Source organism: Trachemys scripta, chromosome 6 (assembly GCF_013100865.1).
Source record: "Trachemys scripta elegans isolate TJP31775 chromosome 6, CAS_Tse_1.0, whole genome shotgun sequence".
Lineage (NCBI taxonomy): Eukaryota > Metazoa > Chordata > Testudines > Emydidae > Trachemys > Trachemys scripta.
Genome location: NC_048303.1, coordinates 88,570,974 through 88,592,014, shown reverse-complemented (window position 1 = coordinate 88,592,014; position 21,041 = coordinate 88,570,974). Strand labels below are relative to the sequence as shown.

Here is a 21,041-nt window from a genome sequence, read left to right as displayed (position 1 = left end):
CCCGGGATCCTTAAGAAGCTCAGCATAGTTTCAGATAGATAGCCTTTTGGACTTGAATGTGAATCTGAGATTGAGTTACACCTTTTTAGGTCATCTAATTTTGGTAATTACATAGGAAAAATTCATGCTGCCATTTTCAAGGTCTCATCACAGGTGGATTTACCAACACATAAAGATTATCCAACAGGCATCTCTCTTCCTACAGATTTTCTCTGTGTGGAGCTGCATTCTTATGTATTCTATTGACATGCAGTAAAAATGAAGTGGATGGAGGGAAAAATAAACCTGATTCATGAGTAAGAAAAAAGAGAAATAGCATTTTAAAATATTACAGAATTTATACTATAAAAAAATCAGTTTCTTCTCTTAATGGAGCAAGAACCCTGTAATTTAAAGGAACATGTTTAAAATGCAGAATTACCACCTTTCTTCTTGCAAACTACCAACTATGGTGTAATTTATTACCATGGATTTATTACTGTCAAATCAGTGCTCTGTCAATCTATTTCTGCCCCAAAATGCCTCTCTTCCTACCCATGCCCACAAAGATTTTGAGGCATGGTTGAAAATACTTCCCACTTAGAAAGGACAGTATAAACCTTTTGTTTTGTGGTTCAGCTTCAATTAAAGGTGCATATTTGCTAGCGTGTTTTTTTTTTTAAATCACTATATTTAACATTCCATTTGTATACGGAATAATTATATCATCCTTGTGAACAGGATATTTGGCATCAGAATAGAAAAACATACATGGCCACCTGGCTGCATTCAGGTCACATTTCCCCCTTCCCCATGTCTATCTCCCCCCTTTCAGCTCCCCTTTTTGTGTTTCCATGTTCAAAGGCCTAAATCCTCCTCAAAGGTATTTAGATGCCTAATTCCCATTTGATTTCAGTGGGAGTTAGATGCCTAGATATGTTTGCCTGGGTCAAAGTCCTTTACAAACAAACATTAATCTTCACAACCTGGGAGTTAGGTTAGTAAGTATCATTATCTCCATTTTACAGCTGGGGAAACTAGGCAGAGAGCTTAAGTAACTTTTCCAAAGCCACAGAGGAAGTCATTGGCAGAACTGGAGTGAGAACGCAGGGCTTCCTAAAACCACTAGACCATATTAAGGAAATCAAATAAAAGCTAGCAACGTGAACTGAGATTTACAAACCTAGCTTTCTGAGTCTTTTTGGCTTTTCTCTGATGCGTGTGTGCCTGGCATTTCTTTACGAAAAATCTTAACACTCAGCAGAGATTTTCAGGCAGTCCACAAGCTGAAAATGAAGCCATACCTCCTTCTTTACTAATGATACTCCAGATCACCTGGTCTGATGGTCTCTTACCACAGAGGAACCAGGCAATTGTATTCTTCCACAATAAGCAAGAAAATTCTTTTTTTCTTTATAAAAAAATCTTCTGAAATTTAGTTTTTTCCCAGGTTTTGGCTGATTAGGTTTGAGCTACTATTTTTTTTTTTGTTGCTATTAGTGTTTCCTGTCAGAAGGCATGCAATTTGCCACATTTTAATATTTGGCTCTGAGGTAGCAGCCCACTGCAGAGTGTTAGCTCTATCTTCACCTTGGAGGTGGGGGAAGATATAAAATGGCAGAGACTCTTTCCACCGCCATAGAAAAGCCAACTTGATGTTTCAATCTGTTACAGCAAGTTATTGGACAAGGATGCTAGTTGCCAAAAAAAGGTCCCCAGGGTCTGAAACCTAGGGTGGGGGGCAGGCTTCTGATTTTGAGTACCAACCTGAGCCTGAAGTCTATACTGCTATTTGTAATGCCATATTGAGAACCCACGTCTGTAGACGTGGGCTCTGAGACTTGCTGCCATGGGTTTCTGCTTTCCGTGTACACATAATATGAGTAACAAAATAAAATCTGTCCAGTACGTACTGCAATAACTATGAGCCTGCTGTGATACAATATGTAATATGTCAGGGATGTGTGAGGAGAGGTTAAAGTTTACTGTCTAGACCCTTCAGTGTTAGCAAAGGGTCACAGCTGGTTTGTTGGCTGGCAGGCATTTGTTAAGTCCACAGTACTTTCTGATATTGCCAGTGATTGGCAGCTGGAACAATTGATTAGGCACAGCAGTTGAACATATTGGAAATTCTTATTACTTTTGTGATTAAGAGATGGTGAAATCCCCAAAGCAATAAAGTTTGTGATCTGGATTAAAACCTGAGGTTCTTGCTTCAACTGAAGGTCATTACATCATAACCTTGCCTGACTTACTTGTTCAGTGGATTGTAGTTTCTTTTCACTTTGGTTTTCTCTTAGCATGAAGAAGGGAAATAGAAATAACACAGTTGTCGCTTGTTACTTTACAATGGTAATGCTAATTCACCAATACACTTAAGCTTTCCTTCCCTCACAATCTGAATGAAAATCATTATCATGTAATTCACATAGCACCAGCAAATTGCATCCAAGTGGAAATAGCTACATTAAGAACTAAACTTCTAAAATTCAGAACTAAAACTGGTGAAGAAAGGGACAAATCTGAAGGATATGTCTGCATCCTGCATAAAATATGTAAGATATTAAAGTTAGTGAGTCCTTGTATATGTACAAAATAGGCCTGATCCTGACAATAACTCTCATTTAATGAGAACCTTTGGTGTTTGAGAAATTCAGAACTGGACCTCAAAAAATGTTATTCGAAGCTAAGGATAATGGGTCAAATGTAGCCCAAATTCTGTAAACATTTAAGCACATGCCTGATTTTATACACAGGAGTAGTGCACTGACTTTAAATGGACTACTCACCTGCTTAAATATAAGTAATTATATAATCATAATTGTTTGCACGATCCTGGCTTTACCAGAATATTTCAGCTAGATCATACTAAATAGTAACAACAGTAAGCAACCCTGATTTCTGAATATATATCAATGAATAAACACAGCAAGTTTGGTTTTGCTACCATTAATGGCTTCACATTATTCATAATTTGAAAGTATTTGGACAATTGCAGGGTATTCATGAAAATGTTTGTGAATATGAAATATTAGCAGGAAACTCTTGACTACTGTAATCTCCCAATTCCTGACCTTGACAAATCCCATCTTGCCCCATGTAAACCCATTCAAAATGCTGTCCATGAAAAGCCTCAGGACAGAAAATAATGAAACGTCATATCTGAAGAGGTAAAGATGATGTTGAATTTGGCAGGCCCCGGCTTTGACCCACCTTTTTGTTCTCTCCTGTAATGCCTCTAAGGTTAGTTAAGTGTGCTCCATTCCCTGCCTCTTCAATAGTAGGTCACAAAAGATAGTTGGTCCTACAAAAACAGTGTTTCTTCTTGACTGTAATTAAAAGGTAACAATTGATTTGTTGCTCTGACTACATCACCCCCATCTTTTCATCCCTCCGCTGGCTCCCCCTTGTCCACTGCACAAACACAAACTACTTGTCTTCACTTTGATAGCCCTTCATGGCTTAACCACACCATATTTGCCATCTTTTAATTGGCATTGAGCTATTGCCCCCACCTCTGCTATGTCAACATGCCAGCCTTTATCACTCAGAAGGCCAGTTTTCCTACCAACACCTTCATGTTTTCTCCCATGTTGCCTTTTATCCACAAAGTCACTATACTGATTTCCTTCTAACGTCTCCTTAAAATTTACCTTTGTTATGATACCTAATGATTAGGCAGCTGATGTGCTGCGACAGCTGTGTATGCTTATAATAATAATTGTCTCAGTGTTTCCTAGTGCTCCTCTTATCTGTTTGTTGTATCCACCTGTTGCCTCAGATGCCTGTTAGCTGTTTGGGGCATGGAGCATCAGTTTGTTATATGTGTGTACAGCATCTAGCACAATGATCCCTGATTGGAGTACCCAGGCACTCTACATTTCAAATAATAATAATAAACCAACACTGAAGCACATGTGTAACATTACTCACATGTGTAAAGCTACAAAAATATTAGGAACCATTAAGAAAGAGATAGATAAGAAGACAGAAAATATCATAATGCCATTATATAAATCTATGGTACACCCATACCTTGAACACTGTATACAGTTCTGGTCACCCCATTTCAAAAAGAATGTATTAGAATTGGAAAAGGTACAGAGTAGGGCAAAAAAAATGATTAGAGATATGGAACAGCTTCCATGTGAGGTGAGACTAAAAAACTGGGACTTTTCAGCTTGGAAAAGAGATGATTAATAGGCAGGGCCGTCATAGGGGGGTGTGGGGCCTGGGGTGGAAGTGAAGAATCTGTCACTTCTAGGACCGACCGTGCCCGGCACCGGCCAATCGCACCAGTGGTCCACAGGGCCCCCCAAAGTGTGGGGCTCGGAACAATCACCCTGATTCACCGTACCCAAGGGACAGCTCTGGTAATAGAGGATATGATAGAAATCTATAAAATCATGATTGGTGTGGAGAAAGTGAATAAGGAAGAGTTGTTTACTCCTTCACATAACACAAGAACCAGGGGTCACCCAATGAAATTAACAGGCAGCAGGTTTAATACAAACAAAAGGAAGTATTTCTTCACACAGCACACAGTCAACCTGTGGAACTCATTGCTGGGGATGTTGTGAAGGCCAAGACTATAACCGTGTTCAAAGAAGAACTATATAAATTCATGGAGGATAGATCCATCAATAGGTATTAGCCAGGATGGGCTAGGATGCAACCATAAACTCAGGGTGTCCCTAAGCCTCTCACTGCCTGAAGCTGGGATTGGATGACGGGATGGATCACTCATTAATTGCCCTGTTCTGTTCATTCCCTCTGAAGAATCTGGCATTGGTCACTGTTCAAAGACAGGATCTGGGCTAGATGGACCATTGGTCTGACCCAGTATGGCCATTCTTATGTTCCTAAGTTAAGCATGTATGAAAGTGTTTGTAGGATTGGGCCCTAAGATTTTTCTTAGAACAGTGGTTCACAACACTGTCTTCAGGGCAATGTTGCAAAAATCTTCTGCAGAATCTAAACTCTTATTACAACAATTCTGTCTTTCTGGTGCAAAGAAAATCTAGCAAATGCGAACAGCTGCAGTAATCAGCTTGCTTCATTTTAGAGCACTGGAGAATGTGCAATTCATGACATTTTCAGAGAGAATTTATAAATTACACATTTTGGTTTATGTGAAAATGTGAAACTGCTGAATTTTTGCCACATATGGCACAATGAACTTAAAAACAAAAAAAAATTCTATATTACAACATTTAGGATTTTTTTTGGCACAAGAAATGCTAGGATATGGGGTACAAAATATTTTAGGATATAGGGATGTAGTAGAAAATATATCATTTATAAATTCTGACTGAAAATTTCATGATACTATAACACTGAATAAACCAGAATGACTAGGCTTTTTTTAAATGACAACATAGGGCTAGATCCGTGAAGGGGGACTTACGCTCAGCATTGCAACACCTAATGTGTAGGCCCTGTGCTGCCCACTTGATGCCATAGCTGCAATTTAGGCACCCAGGCTCCTTATACGATGTGTGGGGAGAGCTAGGAACCTAAGAATGGGATTCACAAAAGCCAGCAAGCTGAGTGGGGAGCTGCCTAAGCTAGCCAGTAGGAAATGCAGAGAAAAGTGATGGAGCCTAAGCCCTGCTCCTCAAAGGGAATTAGGTGCCTAACTCTGGCCCAGAAGGAGATGCCTCCCTCCACTTGTGATTCTCGGCCATGAATGCTCTCCTGGAGTTAGGTGCTTAAGCTGGGCCAGCCCTTTCTCACAAAAAAAAAATGAGGAGGAGATAGTGATGGTGCCACCCTTATGCCCAAAAGCCCAGTGTGCTCACGTAGTATGTGGGAAACCCAGGTTCAAATTTGCCCCAGGCCCCGGGTCCCAGAGGGGCCCCCAGGAGAGTTTTCTGGGGCCCCCACAAGAGTTTTCAGCGGGTCTTCGGTGGCAGGTCCTTCAGTGCCGCTGAACACACCCAGAGCGAAGACCCGGAGCTTCTTCCGCTCCGGGTCTTTGGCGGCAATTTGGCGGCGAGGGTTCCTTCCACTCTGGGTCTTCGGCGGCAGTTCAGTGGCGGGTCCTTCACTTGCTCCGGGACCTGCCGCCGAACTGCCCCAAAGCATGTTAGGGAAACTACTAGCTCTACTCCGTGTCACTAGGATCCTAAAACACCAGTTGCAAGGGTGAGGGGAGTTCAGTTTCCATGACTATTTGGTCCTTGATCTCTCTGCTGAGACTGACAAAGAGAGTGCTAAATTGTGTCATTTATAGAGTGGTGTAGCCGGGTGGTCACCCGCTCCTGCCCGGAAGGGCTTAAACCAGCCCTTTGAGAGGGCTGTGGCAGGGGTTACTGCCAGGTTACCCCAGATAATGGGGCACCAGGTCCTGGGAGTAGAGTGAGGGAAGGTGGCTCACCGGCCTGCAGATGGCGCTCCGGAGCTGGGACGAGCTAATTCCCACAGACAACCAGCAGGAGGCACCGCAGGGCTGAGTCCCGCAACCTTAAAAGTGGACAACTGTTGACTAAGAACTGGACTGAGCTCACTAATTCATTTGGCCTACGACACTGGACAGCAGAAACTTCTGGTCCTTCCCAGCCTGCGCTGGATTTGAATCCGCAACCTAGAACTGAAAAGTTCAACAACACACTATAACCCAGATTTGTAAAAATCTCAGCAGCTCTCACTGAGACATTTTTGTGAGAACGTGCTGAGCTCTTCTGGAACTCTGGCACTATCTGGCCCCAAGTCAGTAAGTCACCAATGAAAGATAATTTTTTGGGCTGGGGGAAATAACCAAACCTTTTCTTTCCTGAAAAAAGTTTAAGTTTGTATTCAGATGGATGAAGGTCCAGCAGATCAAGTGATTTATTCAAACTTCTTCAATATCCATCCCCTTCTCAGAGGGCAATAAAAGAGAATCAAATGTACACAAAATTATGTTAGTAAAGTAATTATGATAGAGATTCCATGTACACAAATGTAACTTTGAATTTTGACATTTCCCTCAACACTCAGGTTGAACGAGATTGAATAGACTACATGGATTAAGGCATTAAAAATTAACGTCATATGAAGTAAGACAAAACAGTTCTTATATGAAAAGGGCCTGAGTTGTAGTCACTGTGAGAACCACAACTTTCAATTTCCTGACTTTTCTTTGTGTAAATCTCAATCATAACATTACACATCAAACACACATGAGAAAAATGACATTAAAAGTACTATATAGTTCAACGACAGCCTTGGGAAAAACAAATTGAGAACTGGCATGTCTTACCGCAAAATGAAACTACTATATAGTGTGTGTGTGTACACACGCACACATATATAAAACAGTCTTTATTCTCACTTAGCTAACAGTCTAATTGAAAACCTCATTGGCAAGTGAAAGAGTTAGCTGAATCTTACAATGAGGAGGAGAACATTATTTAAAATAGCCACTTTATTTTGTTATCCTCCTCACTTGCCAATGAGGTTTTCAATTAGACTCTCAGCTAAGTGAGAATGAAGACTGTTGGGAGACGCAACATTATTCTAGCTGCTAGAATAATAGTGAATACTGAAAAATAGGTGTCTTTTCAGTTATCTAGATATTTCATACTAAATGCTGAAATGTCATTCACTGCATGTTACAGATGATCTTGAACTTTGGAAAATATTGTCACTTTTATTTTCTTAATATTTCAATATTTGCTTAAATTTGAACAGCTATACCACTGCAAATCAACCTCAGTCATTATTTGAGCGTGAAATTCCCAAACACTTAATTGAAACTATAAAAAGGGCTTGTTATGTAAACAATATAGATATGTTTATTGGTGGATTTATATTTACCTGTAGGACAGGGTTTATGATATCTTCTAACAAAATGCCACATTTAACCTAATTTATATACCTTTATTAGAAAAATGATATGTAGCCTACGAATAGCAAAGAGGGAAACATTCCCTTTCAGTTCTAAATCGAATTTAATGAACTTAAGGAGCATAGAAGGAATGGGTGAATTGAACCTCTGGCAGGAGTCCAATTCCCATAGAGCAAACATATTCCTTACTGTGGTATGTCTTTTCATGTGCAAAATGAGACCTGCTAAAAAAGACTTAAATATCAGATAGAGACATACCTTTCTAATATACTGTACATTGTTCTGTTCTTCTCAGGAGCAGTTTAGGAAGCAAAAGAGGTGGATTTTAGAGAGTTTTCCACACATTAAAAATCCCAGAAGTATACATCAAGCATACTTAACTTTAAATGTTCTGGGATCATTTCCTTTCTTTTTACTATACCTGTGTAGATGTCATGAACAGGCCCTGGCGATCGTCCCATGGTATTGTCTGCAGCATCATGTGGTGAAGGGGCTGGTTGGAGAGGCTGAATAGTGAGGCAATCGTTGAGGATGTCCTGGTCAAGCTCTGAGCTTGATCGCAACTGAAGCACAAGAGATAAGAAGGAAAAACCATCATCACAGGAAAATGATCACCAAGATATTGGGCAGTGATAATGAAGAAAGGCTGAGGGGTTGGAGGAGGAAACTGAGAGAGAAAGATTCTTCTATATACAATCCTGAGAAATGACTGTTCCATTACTGCAGTGGTTCTCAAAATATGGGCCACAAAGCATCCTGATGGCCCACAGAAGGAAATATTTTAAGAACCAAGTGAGGGGGATGGAGCGGGGGAGGGGCGAGCAGAAGAAATTCACAAAAGATGCTCTCTTCTTTGCACAGTGCTCCACAGAATTGAAATATTGGCTTGACGGCTGCATATTAGAGAAACTATCAAATGGGACCAACATTTCCTTTATGAGCAGGGAAGTGATGTGTACAGTATAAACATTTGTAAGATGTCTTAAAATAGTGATCTCAACCTGTAGCTCTAAAGACACATGTAAGGTTTTGTTACTCTTATATACAGCTCATCTGGAGTTTATGGACCTGATTCTCATTTACACTAAGACCACTTTGGCAATATATAGTGGACATAAAGAGTTATATTTACAGAGCTGAAGCTGTAAAATAGCCTTAATGTAAATGAGAATGAGGCCCTATGGGTCTAATTGGAAGCACCTTTCACTTTGCGTGGTCTCATGAGAGGCCATACAGAGAGTGCTAAGTAAGTGGGCTATAGAAATCCAGGATCTAACCCAATTCCTCCAACAATCCAGCGGAGGAAGATAAGGAGAAGAGAAGCAACAGAGGAAGAGAGAAACATCCCTGTTCCACCCACATTCGGGAATGGGGAACCAGAGAAAGAGGCAACAGTGTTGAATGGACTTATGGAGAGCCACAAAATAGTCACAGTGCATGATGCTGATATTAATTTGTGATTTCGCAGGTCAGGCAATGTCGTGCTGGGATCGATCTGTTGGTGGCTTCAAGCAATGAGTCTAGGGTTTCCCCAGCTCTTCAAGGATGAGCTTCATTGTCTCAAAGCCTTAAAAAAACATTGAATCATTCCCCACTCTGTTAGACCAGTTTTAAGCAGCATGACTCCTGCTTTACATTGGCATGACTTATTGACTTCACTGGATTTTCAATGGTGTCAAACTGGGGTAATGGAGCGGAGAATCAGGCCCATATATTCAAAGCAGTGTGACTATATTAACTATAACAGAGACAAATAACATTGAAATCATAAATGAGGAGGACTGTGATTAGTTAAAACCATTTGCTCGGCCCATGTATACATTATTTTCCTCTCTGAAACAAAAAAGTTATGCAACAGTGGTGCTTAATATTCCTAAGGGTAAAAGATCTTTGTAAGGTATGTATGTATGTATGTTTTTCTGGGGTTTATCTAAAGCCCAAAGCATAGAAAAAATTTCAAAGAAAAAAATCAAGTTTAATATGAGTTCTGGAAATCAGTTTTCATTTATCGCCCATATTTACAATCTGCTCAAGGGCCCAGATGTTTTTTCTACTGTAGCCTGGAACCCCTGTCTGCTTTCTATTACTTACTAGTTCTTATGCCATTACTGCTACCAGCAGTAATATGGCCTTTTATGAAATTAAGTGCATGTGTACTCCTGGGGCGAAACATATTTAAATTCTTTTCATCTATAGTTTTCTTAACATAAGAAGCAGAAGTCGTGCTAATTTCTACCAAACCTGATTCATCATCATAATAATATAAAATAAAAATAATAATAAAACAAAGACAACCATCCTTTTCAAGAAAGATTTCAAACCAATGTTTACACAGAGTGAAGATTTCCAGAGGTTCCTGTGTAAATTGCTTGTTTGCAATTAATTGGTCCTTTTTACTTCATAGCATGGAACTGATCACCTTTTTCTTTAGGAACCACAGGCAGGTACAATTAAGGGAAAAGTAGTTAACAGAACTAAGAGAAGTGTAGTTTGAGTATTTACACATTAGATATGCATGTTAAACAGAAATGTCAACCAATATACATAAAGTACATTACACACATTTCTCTCTATTTTGCTTTGTTTGTGACATGTGTTTTCTATCTGGCACTGGGAATGATTCCCTCAGGACAATCAGTGCTAAAACAAAATTTTCTGACTTGCCCAGCGATCAGGAATAATTCTTATAAAAAACTCTGGAAGAAAGCTGTGTTCTGATTGTCTGTCTGCAGAGGGTTCTGAACCCATGTAATTATCTCCCAGAAAGACCACACTGATTCATTACGTTCAGCTCACATTTGGAAGGGTTTCTTCACAACTATGAGGACTAAAAACAAATGAAAGCTTAGTTTCTGGAGAAAGAGGTGGATTCTGCAGTCAGTTGCACAGTTGCACAACAAAACTATAAAAAGGTCAGTCATGAGACATACTGCACACCCTTTCAAGGGAATAAAGGTGTTAGGGGCACCCTGTCTTCTCCATGTAGCCTACACTGTGGGGGGTGAGGGGAAAAGAGAAACAGTTGCCACAGGTCTGCTATTTTCCTTCCTGCAAAGGTGGCTAGGAAACCGGCAAGAATGCCTGGGCAGCCTTGTCTCCACCCCACTAATGCATCAGGCAGTGCACCGGAACCATTGCAGAGGGGGGATGTTATCTGTGCCAGTAAAAGGGCAGGTACAAGCTATATCCTCTCTGGAGCAAAAGAGATGGTGACTCTCAGCATCATAGTTTCAGCTGGTCAAAAAAATGTATTTTATTTCTTGCAAACATTTTTTAAAAAGTAGTCAAAAATTTCCACAGAATTTTTCAGGTTTTCATAGAAAGCCTGAAAACTGTAATTTTTTGGTTTACATTGTCAAAAACTAAAATTGGTTTTTGGAGTCATTTTTTCCTGATTAAAACCCCCCAAATGTTGTTAAAAACAGAAATTCTCTTGTGAAAATTTCTGTTTTTTGTCAACCAGCCTATTTTCATAGAAAAAAGTGAAGAAAAAATGGTGACCAGCTCTATGTTGACAATCTAATTTCTGCTTTGCTTCTGTGAGAGTATATTTACATGTGCCCCTTACTCAGGCTGGGTTATAGGGATATCATCCATTCTTAAGGTAGTTTCTGAAATAACTGGACTTTGATTTGACTATGTAATAAGTCTCACTTCAAACTTGCAAATCAAATATACTGTATTCCTGGCTGTGACAGAGTCCATCTCATATGAGCATCCAGCTAGTCATCAGTGCAATTTCATTGTGACTTAAAACATGCCAATCATTCTACCCTTGAGCAGAGAGGCAAAGGTACAGTCTGTAGCAAGTTATCTTGCTGAGTGATGAAATTAATGACAGACATTCTTAACACACTGAGCATAGAGGTTTCCGGTGTGCCATTTCTTGGCCTGAATTCATGGCTGGCCCAGGTGCAAGTAAACAACCCAGCTGCTGAGCTGCTGCACAACCTTCCTTTATGAAATATTTGTTCCAAATGATAGATTTTCAACTTTAATAATTAAATCACCCAGCAGACTTGACAAGCTCTGTACTTAGAAACTTGAGCTGCTTCCATCACAATATGGGGATTTCTTTTAATATATAAAAACAAGGCACTGTCAACAGCGATTTACATTTGTTCCTCCCCCCATCCTCCATGACAGTTCTGCTAATGTTTATAAGCTCTCAGAACAAGAGATGGAAATTCTACTCCTGCCATTTTCTCATTTCAGATATGATTGAATAATCACCCAAGATTAAGTGAGTCAAGTGGAAGTAATTAGAAGGAATAAGGGCCAGATTCCTCAATTTTCAATTTCATTGTATTTGAGTCTAAAAGCAGAGGCATTACGTTAGTTTGATGCATGACATATTTCCAAAGAAAACTACTAAGAATCAAAGACCTTTTGTTTTGCATTTCTCTAGCCAATGTGTTTTATCTGGGTTGTGCGTGTTTCTGCATAACATTGGTAGGTTCTTCTTCTTGTTCAATAGGAATCAGATGCCACAAAAATGTGTGTTTATGATGAGTCTTGGCCATGAGAAAAGTAGTTTAAGATTTTTAAAATAGGATTAGTTTTTTCCAAACCATTTAAAATAGGATCATAATAACTTCAAAACCCTGCCTGGTATTCAATATTACTGTAGCATTTTAACATCAGTGCTTCTTCACAAAGACTGGGCCTCTCTCACCACAAAAACTTACCAGCTTAATAATTTATGTCCAAGAAGTTTCAACCTAATTATTCTGAAAGCAACTTGTATGGGCTGTATGTACACTTGTGATCAGAAGATCTCCACACATAGGGTCAAGTATCAATAACAAATGTGGCCACTTGTCTGGCACTTGTCAGATCTACTGTGGCTCCCGTGTCTTAAATGGCAAAATAAAACTGAATATCAATATTTTTAATGGGGAGAATTCTTTACACTAAAACGTCATAGCATTATAAAACCATTTTCTATGTATAGATATAAAGTGAGTTGCATAATTTATGAATCAATAATGACAACAACCCCAGCTGATAAGGACTGAGTAAGGCTTAGTGGTGGTCAAGTATGCCTATCACTGTCTGCCTGGAAGATGGTAGTGATGGAAGTGGAGCATGATCCTCTACCTTTGCCTCCACACATTTTGTGAATTTGTCTAGGAGAATATCCGGAAGTTAATATTTGCCTGAAATAGTACAGAGCCAAATCTCATGCCTGCTAGTCGAATGGCACTGATAGAGTACACCAATCTGACCACTGGAAAAATAAAAATTAAACATGAAGCCAAAGCTATGTAAGAGTGTTTATTCATGCTATATGTTTGCATGGTAGATCACATGCTGTTCATACAGATCAACTTCATCAAGGTCTAATGCTCCCATGCACAGGACTAAATCATGCTGACAGTGGAAATTCTGCAAGTTTGTACTTCCCAAGTTTTTTCCTAATTCCTCCACTCAGAAGTAATATAGAGCTGGGAAACAATATAGAAGGAAGGGGTCTCTGTCGTGAAGCTCTTCGCCTCTATTTAATCACCTGAGATCTGTGCAACTTTAACAGATACATATACACGTTTTAAACAGCTTTTGCCATCTGTTCTAATTAAAACACTTGACCAGTAAACAGAATGGAACTTAACAAATAAGACTAGTCTATCATCCACTGAGAGTAGCATTATATTTCAGTATAAAAATAAAATAAAAAAAAACACCTTATATTTACTTCTCTTCACCAATAACTGATACTGAACACCAGGGCATGTTGAATGCTAAGATAAAATATAATTCATTTTTGTGATCTTTCCTAAATCAAGAAAAAACACCCTAGATACTTCTTGGACTTTTGTATTAAAGATAAATCTAAAAAATAAAAACATCTGGTACCTGTGCACTAAGTTATCATTAGCTACTAGAAGATTATTTTTAAGGTAACAAAATACTTTGGTTTTGGAATAGTTGTGCAAGATAAGAAACGTTGCTTTCTCAAGACTAAAGAATGTTGGAAGGAGAAAGACTGAACTGAATTTTACTATTACTTTGTATATAAAACACCGCTTTCTTATAGATCAGTATATTCTAAAACTATCATTGAGCAACTCACATTCTTTCTTGTCAGAAAATGATATAGAAGCAAGAACACCATTTGAAAGAAGAAATTTCAGCTGGAGCAGAGCCTGTGGAACTTTCCAAAAATCAGAAAATAACACTGAAGCTTCTCTTTTTGAAAAGTCAATTAGAAATCCAGTGAGATCTGTCTTAATTAACCATTTACTGGATCAACCAAAATTGCTTGCTTAACAGTGGTTGTCATCTAATAAAGATTTATTAGAATTCTACAACGTAGGCTTGGGGATCCTTTGGGGTAGTCTTGTAAGCCAGGAGATTATCTATTAAAGGTGGTCTCTTCTGTAATTTTCACTGTATTATAGAAGCTCACATTTTCATAAAGGAAGCTTTCTTTGCTCTGCAGTCTAGTCATAGACATGAAAACTAAGAGAGACACACATACAGACACACACAGCTTCTTACAGAGCTCATCTCTGATAGTTAAACCCATTCATATTGCCACCATCTTATGTAAAACACTGCCTACAATACATACAATCTGTCCCATTCAAGCTGCTTTTCTTTGCGATTCAAATAAGTTCCTGGTCTTTGTTCATAGTGACCAGCAATCTAGCAGTGTAGTCCATGCCATTTTAAAAAATCATCTGTACTATTCTATGTCAGATTGACTTGGAAATATACATAGCTACTGTATGTTATTGTCTAACAGCTAGTTTCTCTGGATAAATGCAACCTGACAAAGAGCCCAGTTATGCTGAATAATTGCTCTACTCCTTTGAAAAGAGATGTGCTTGACAGATCTCTCTTTTCATGTGAGTGGAGTATCTTCTAAGTAGGGTAATGAACAAGTGCTACATCCATCTGGGGGTCCATTGAGAGTGAACCCATCTTTTTTCCTTTGTTATGTGTGAAAAGTTGGTATGAAAATCTATATACAAAATAAAGAATGTTCTTAGTAACAGAAACACAGACGGGGTCAAACCAAAACCCAGATCTAATCACTTCCAAATTTTGGGAAATGTCATGGCCAGATCCAAATTTTGCAACATCCCCTCTTTCTAGATTGATCTGAACCAAAACCCCTGTATCTGAATCCTCACTCCCCAGCTTTGGAGGTTTGCACTGGGATCTAAATTTGATGTTTGGGCCAATTTCTAATAGTAAATAGTTGAATTTTTGAAAGATTATTTTGACCTGTCATTGGAGCAGGACAAAACCTGGCAGTTTTGTCTAGGAGAGGGGTCCCCTGAACCTTTTTTTAGATTTTGGGTTCATGGGTTTGTAACCCTGTGAAACATGTGGGTAATATATGTATTCATTTTAAGAATGAATGGGTTTGGTGGTTATTGTGTTGCTGGCTAATATGTAACAAAGGGTTAAATCACTCGTAGGTAGCTGTGGCCTTGAGGAATCCAAAGACAACGTCACAATGGCTGTAGACAGAAACAGATTGTTAGTACTCAAATGGACACTAGAGGTGTTAAAGGTCTTTGAAGCTCACCTCCATTAATGTGGAATCAGGATCTGGCTGAATCCCAGGATGTGAGTGGGGAGAGGAGAGGGGAAGGTTTCAGCTGGAAACTTCGGGGAAACCAGGGCAGCAAGTCTTTAACAAAGGACTTGGAAACTGTGTTAAAGAGCAGCCTGGTGAAGGGAGGCAGTCTGCAGAGAAACAGACTGTAACATGGCCCCTGGTGCTGGGGCACCACAGATAACTGGGGGGCATTCTAAACTTTCAGGGAATGGTTTCAAAGCTTAGCTAAGTCAATAAGAATATAGGCTGCTGTTGTTTTAAGACTTTCGTCTCTGTGATGTTTCTATGGATAAACAATACTTTGCTTTGAACAAGTTGTTCTCTGTTACTGCACGTTCATATTGGTTATAGGTAAGGCTACGATTTAGTCCCGGGTATTTTTTGAAAAAGTCATGGACAAGTCATGGGCAATAAACAAAAATTCACGTCCCAGGACCTGTCCATAACTTATACTACAAATACCTGTGATTAAATCTTGGGGGGGGGGCCCACTGGAGGAATGTGGGGGGGCTGTTACTGGGGAGGGGGCGCCCAGGGCCAGTGGCACCGGACGCCGGGAGCCACAGACCATGGCTGTTCCAGCTGGCTGGCTGGGGACTGCAGCTGCTCCAGCATCTGCCCAGGGACCGCTGCCAGGGCCACCGGAGCAGCGCTGGGTGTGGCTGTCTTGGGGGCCCCCCAAGTAACAGCCCCCACACGCTCCCTCTTGCAGAAGTCATAGAGGTTGTGGAAAGTCATGGAATCCATGACTTCCGTGACCTCTGTGACAGACACAGAGCCCTAGTCATCAGACCCCAGAGGGAAGCCTAAGCATGGGCCAGAAGCCAGTTGGACTTGCTGAGGATATGGCTGTGACTTGGGGATCCAGTCTAAAAATGGGGTGAATCAGGGGATTCCATCCTGAGGGAAGCGCAGATATGTGCCTGTCGTTTCGAAAGTGTGTCCACAGAGAGACAGAGTGAGGAGTCAAAGGTACAGTTCACCCTTGAACCATAACACCCCCCACCCCCAAACACACATTCTGCTATGAGTTTCAGGTTCTAACAAACTCACAGCTCAACCTACAACACAGCCAAACCCCCTGAGTCTTACTGAAACTGGAAATCAGTCTGGGGACTCTCAAACAGGGCCAGCTTTGCCCAAAATTTCACAAGCCTCAGTGAAGCTGTCCCAAGTTTTGGGTATCTAAGAAAAAACATTACTCTTCTACGCTCCCTTTATTCAAATTGCTCCTGAAAACTCACTACTTCCATGAAGCCTAAAGTGAGTCGATTATATTCTTTATCTATAATTATCTTAATCATCCTTACTTTACATACATTAAAAAAAAAACACAGAAACTCAAAAATGTGCACATCCTTGAGGAGGCTCAAAGCAGGTGAAACCCAATCTGTTATCTAAAAGTGCAATTCTAGTCTGAAAAGTGATTAAATAAAATCACTTCTCACTCAACTGAGCTGGTCAATGTGTGTATTCAGTGAGGTCTGCTTTCTTTAAGGACAAAAATATATTTCATTTTTAACTCCTGTTAGCCTGTATAGCCAACACAATTAAGCAAGTGAGAGCTGAATTCTATTCTTCAAAAGAATTGTTTACTTAGTTCCAATCAGTTACACTTGTGTAAAACCAGTGAAGGCAAAAGGACTGCACAGGTAATACCAAGGACCTAATGTGGCCTGCAGAACCTTTATCACTCATAATCTGTGAGATTGTATATGGCACTAACACAGCAGTGACCATCAGGTTCTATAGCTCATGGACACAGGATTTCAGTGGGAAGAGTTTGATAGCTGCTTATATATTTTATACCCACAGTTGCTGAACTATTTACTGACAAGTCTTTGCGACAGCGTCATAGGAATATGCATAAAAATAGCAGGAAACAATCTCATATAAATCCTGAAGGGAGAGGTGAAAGGCATGAATGAAAAGGGGCATAGTTTGATAACAAAGGTGGAATACAGGCATAACAAACATTGCTGCACTTGTCAAATAAGGGATGTTTCAGTTGTGCTTTGATTCATTTTCTTTTTGGTTTGTTTTTTGGCCATGTGACAATATATTTATTTCTTCAAGTATGATGCTAGCTCTTCCTCCTTGAGCATGTACCACTACTCCATATCACCAAAGCCTATACCAGCACAAGGGAAAGCTCAGGATTGAAAGCAGTGATGGAAAAATGTAGTAGGAAGTAGTAAATATTAATGTCACAGTGCTTTGCTAATCTCCTGATTATAACAACTGCAGTAACCCCAGTAGCAAGATGAAAAATGCAGGTTGCTTTATTGTCTCTGTTTCCTAGAGATCAGAAGAGTCCTCTATACACCACCATTAAAATACCACCCCCATCTCGGAGCCTTCTCAGTGGGCACACCAAATACATTCCATGGTTTCTCAAGTCACAGCAACTGCTGCAATGATGTAACAACAACAAGAAATGGGGGTGTCAGCCAGAGCCAGACCTCTAATCACTTTCAAAGTATGTTTTGTTGTTTTTCATTGGCCAGGCTCAAAAGAACTGGTCACTCGTAGTCTCAAAAGTTTTACAACAAATTGTGTGATTAAATTCCTTAAACACTTCTGCCCATTACTAATCCTTTTCTTGCCAATGTCCCTTTCAGGAAAAATTGCTGCACTCCATGGTGCCTGATTTATATTTCATTTTGAGAACAGGAAGTAAAGGGATTAAAGTTGAGGATTAAAACACTTACTCTTTACCGCATTTTTTGTGCAGAATAGTTTCTTAGTTGCCATGGGCACTGCTCACTGACCCTTACCCTCTGAATGCACTTCTGTTTGCATTAATGACATATTTTAAATGGACTCCATAGAAAACAAGTTGGGGGAAAATATCCTTAAATTCATCTGCTCTCACAGCAAGAAAATAGATTCCTCCCCACTCCCCCCTTTACTCAATTCTCTCCCTTTTGCAGTATTAACAGTGAAATCTGAACTAAGAGTTTGAACAAGAGCAACTTAAAACTGAAAGACAGACTCAGAATTACACAGGGCTGGTACTTTAGGAGCTGGAGAAAAGCTGTTTGCCCTGCTTCTGAACACCCGCCTTGTTATGAACAGTTTCTCCAGATACATGTAGGCTAATAATCTACAACATTGCTGTTTGCTGTCACTAACACAACACACTAATAACTGCTGAATATCAATAGAATAACGTTTCAGCCCTTCATGGTGCTTGCTTTTCTTGGCAATCATTCTGAGTGACAGAGAGAGGGGAAAAAAGAGTGAGTTTATTTGCTGCATTTGTAAGGCATTCAGCAAAAAGGCACTAACATTGTTTCCACAGGGAAAGAGATCCTTTTAAAATACCGGGGAAAGGATTAAAAAGACTAAGGCAAGAGAATGAAAAAACTAACTCGAAACAATTCTGTAGCATGAAATCTGAACCAAAGATTTCAGCAAAAGAAAAACCCTGGACATTATGCTCGCCACTAAACCCAAACACTGGCATAAAACTCCATTTACTCAAAGTCTATGCAAACAAACAGGTAACTTCAGCCGTACTGGGGTGAAATCAACATATACTCATAAAAGTTAAACAGAGAATTTGGCCCTACTGTGAAACAGTGTAAACAATGAACAATCAAGATGACATCACACAGCATTATATGCTGCTCATATTTATAAAACCGGATCTGTATTATTTGTGGAAGAAGGATGTATTTGTCAAAGCATCCCATGGCAGACAATAAAAGTAAACTATCTGTCAAGCCTTTTTAGATGTTTTTAATTATAGGCTGGAACTAGGGATGCGGGGTATGCTGCAAACTCTTGGCTTGAAGTGGGTTCCATTATATACAGAGTTTACAGTTTGGTTCAATGACTCTCAGCACCCCCACTATAAAAATTGTTCCAGCACCCCTGTTACAGCTTAATGTAGAACTATCATATGTCTTATAGCCTGAGGAAATATTGTTCAGTAAAGGAATGTCTTTTGGCTCCCCTATTTTTATTCTACCCATTTTGCTGTTTTTTTCATATTTTAAGACTACAGTCTTATATATTTGAGGAAGTCAGACATAAAGGGAACAAAAGACAACCTGGTAAGGGATACAGAGCTTATCAGGATGGCCAAGCTCCAGAGGAGTAACAGTGATCCAGATTAGTTCCTGAAGGTGAAATTGACCTATGGTGCACAAATTAGGCACTGCATCACTTATACCATTTGTACTAGGAATGCATTGTGGGGGAAGAGGGTTGGCTGTTGGATGATGTAGCTAGCCAGTGTATCTTTGTAAAATCTAGGAGCTACAGAAGGGGTCTCTACTCAATGTCAGCATAGACTGGCAAGGAGGGCAATGGTTGGAATTAGTCAGGGAGTGGCCACATAATCCATGTTGATGAGGCTCTTGTGGCCCCAACACATAAGGATTGTGGAAGGGTTGTGGCTACTATTTCATCACGCATGAATAGCAGACACAGGTAGGCTGGAATTCAGCCCATGTGTCTTGATCTCAGGGTTGTAAGGGTGGATTTCACCTCCCCTGCCCTTCACCTGCATAGAGCCTAGATACTTGGACTTTATGCAGGGTTTTAGTCAAACTGAATTGCCTCAAATCCTAGTGACAATGGGCCAAATTCAGAAGTGATGTGAATGGCTGTATAAGAGATCCCTTTTCACTGGGAAATAGGGCCCCAAACCTCTGTAGCCTTAACATTTTCCTTCCAGATAGTCTGAGTCACAACAGTCCACCTCAGCTACCTCTGTTCTTCATGGTCATCTGCAGTATTTATCCAACCATTCTAGACTTCCTGCAGATCTGAAGGAAGTTGTCTTTTTTGATTATACAATTATCAGCCATATTGAAAAATGGTATTGATCCCTGAGCCACTACATTTCAATCTTGTTTATCTGCTTCCTGTTTGTTCTCAGGCTCCCTTATAACAGTGTTCACATCTCAGAGCATTAATTTCACAAAGAACACAATCTCAACAACCTGGATATTTAAAAAAAGCATTAATTCAGATTTACCAACATCAAGCTAAGCTTGTTTACTCCCCAATAAAAATCAAGGTAGAAGCTTAGAGGAGACAAGGAAACTATGTACCCAACTAGAATAGATCAAAAAATGGAAAACATTTTGTAGTGAAAAACTTTGAAGTCATATTCATTCTGCAGATTTTGAAAAGGAACAGTTTTTCATGTATGTGACATTTTTATCGTATATTTTCATTGTAAATATTTGATTTTGAAAATTTTCATTTTCAAAGTTTTTAATTTTTCATTTCCCTCCATGTTTTTCAGTTTTCTTGTTCTTCCTCCCTTTGTTACAATTTGCCACTGAAAAAATAGTAAACCAAGAAAGACTAAATTTTTCATTTTCCAGTTTTGTTAAATAAGTTGAAAAAATTTAAAAACTAAAATTTTAATATGGAAATATGTACTTTTGAAAAAAGCCATTCTTTCAATGACAAAAAAATTCATTTGAAAAATTTCCAACCAGTTCTAGCCTGAGCTACCATTCAAAGAACTAAAATGCATCTGAGAGTCAGTTCAGGAAATCCTGCTTTGAGTACAGCCAAAATTTTCTCCTTCAGGTTTTTTTAAACACCAGAAAAAAGGCTGAGCAAGTGTTCTTCTCCCTCCCCACCTCATTTACTTCCACAATTTGACAGAGCCAATATGAGAAACTCAGAAAG

At 39.5% G+C, this 21,041-nt stretch overlaps 1 protein-coding gene across 1 annotated transcript in view; it reads right to left on the bottom strand.

Annotated features, from left to right (window-relative positions):
- The window catches only part of GLIS3 (GLIS family zinc finger 3), a 237,873-nt gene that overhangs the window by 34,721 nt on the left and 182,111 nt on the right, over positions 1–21,041 (bottom strand). Inside the window, exon 7 of the mRNA XM_034774451.1 lies at positions 8,232–8,373. Coding sequence (XP_034630342.1) covers positions 8,232–8,373 — 142 coding nt within the window. The remainder of the gene's footprint in view (positions 1–8,231; positions 8,374–21,041) is intronic.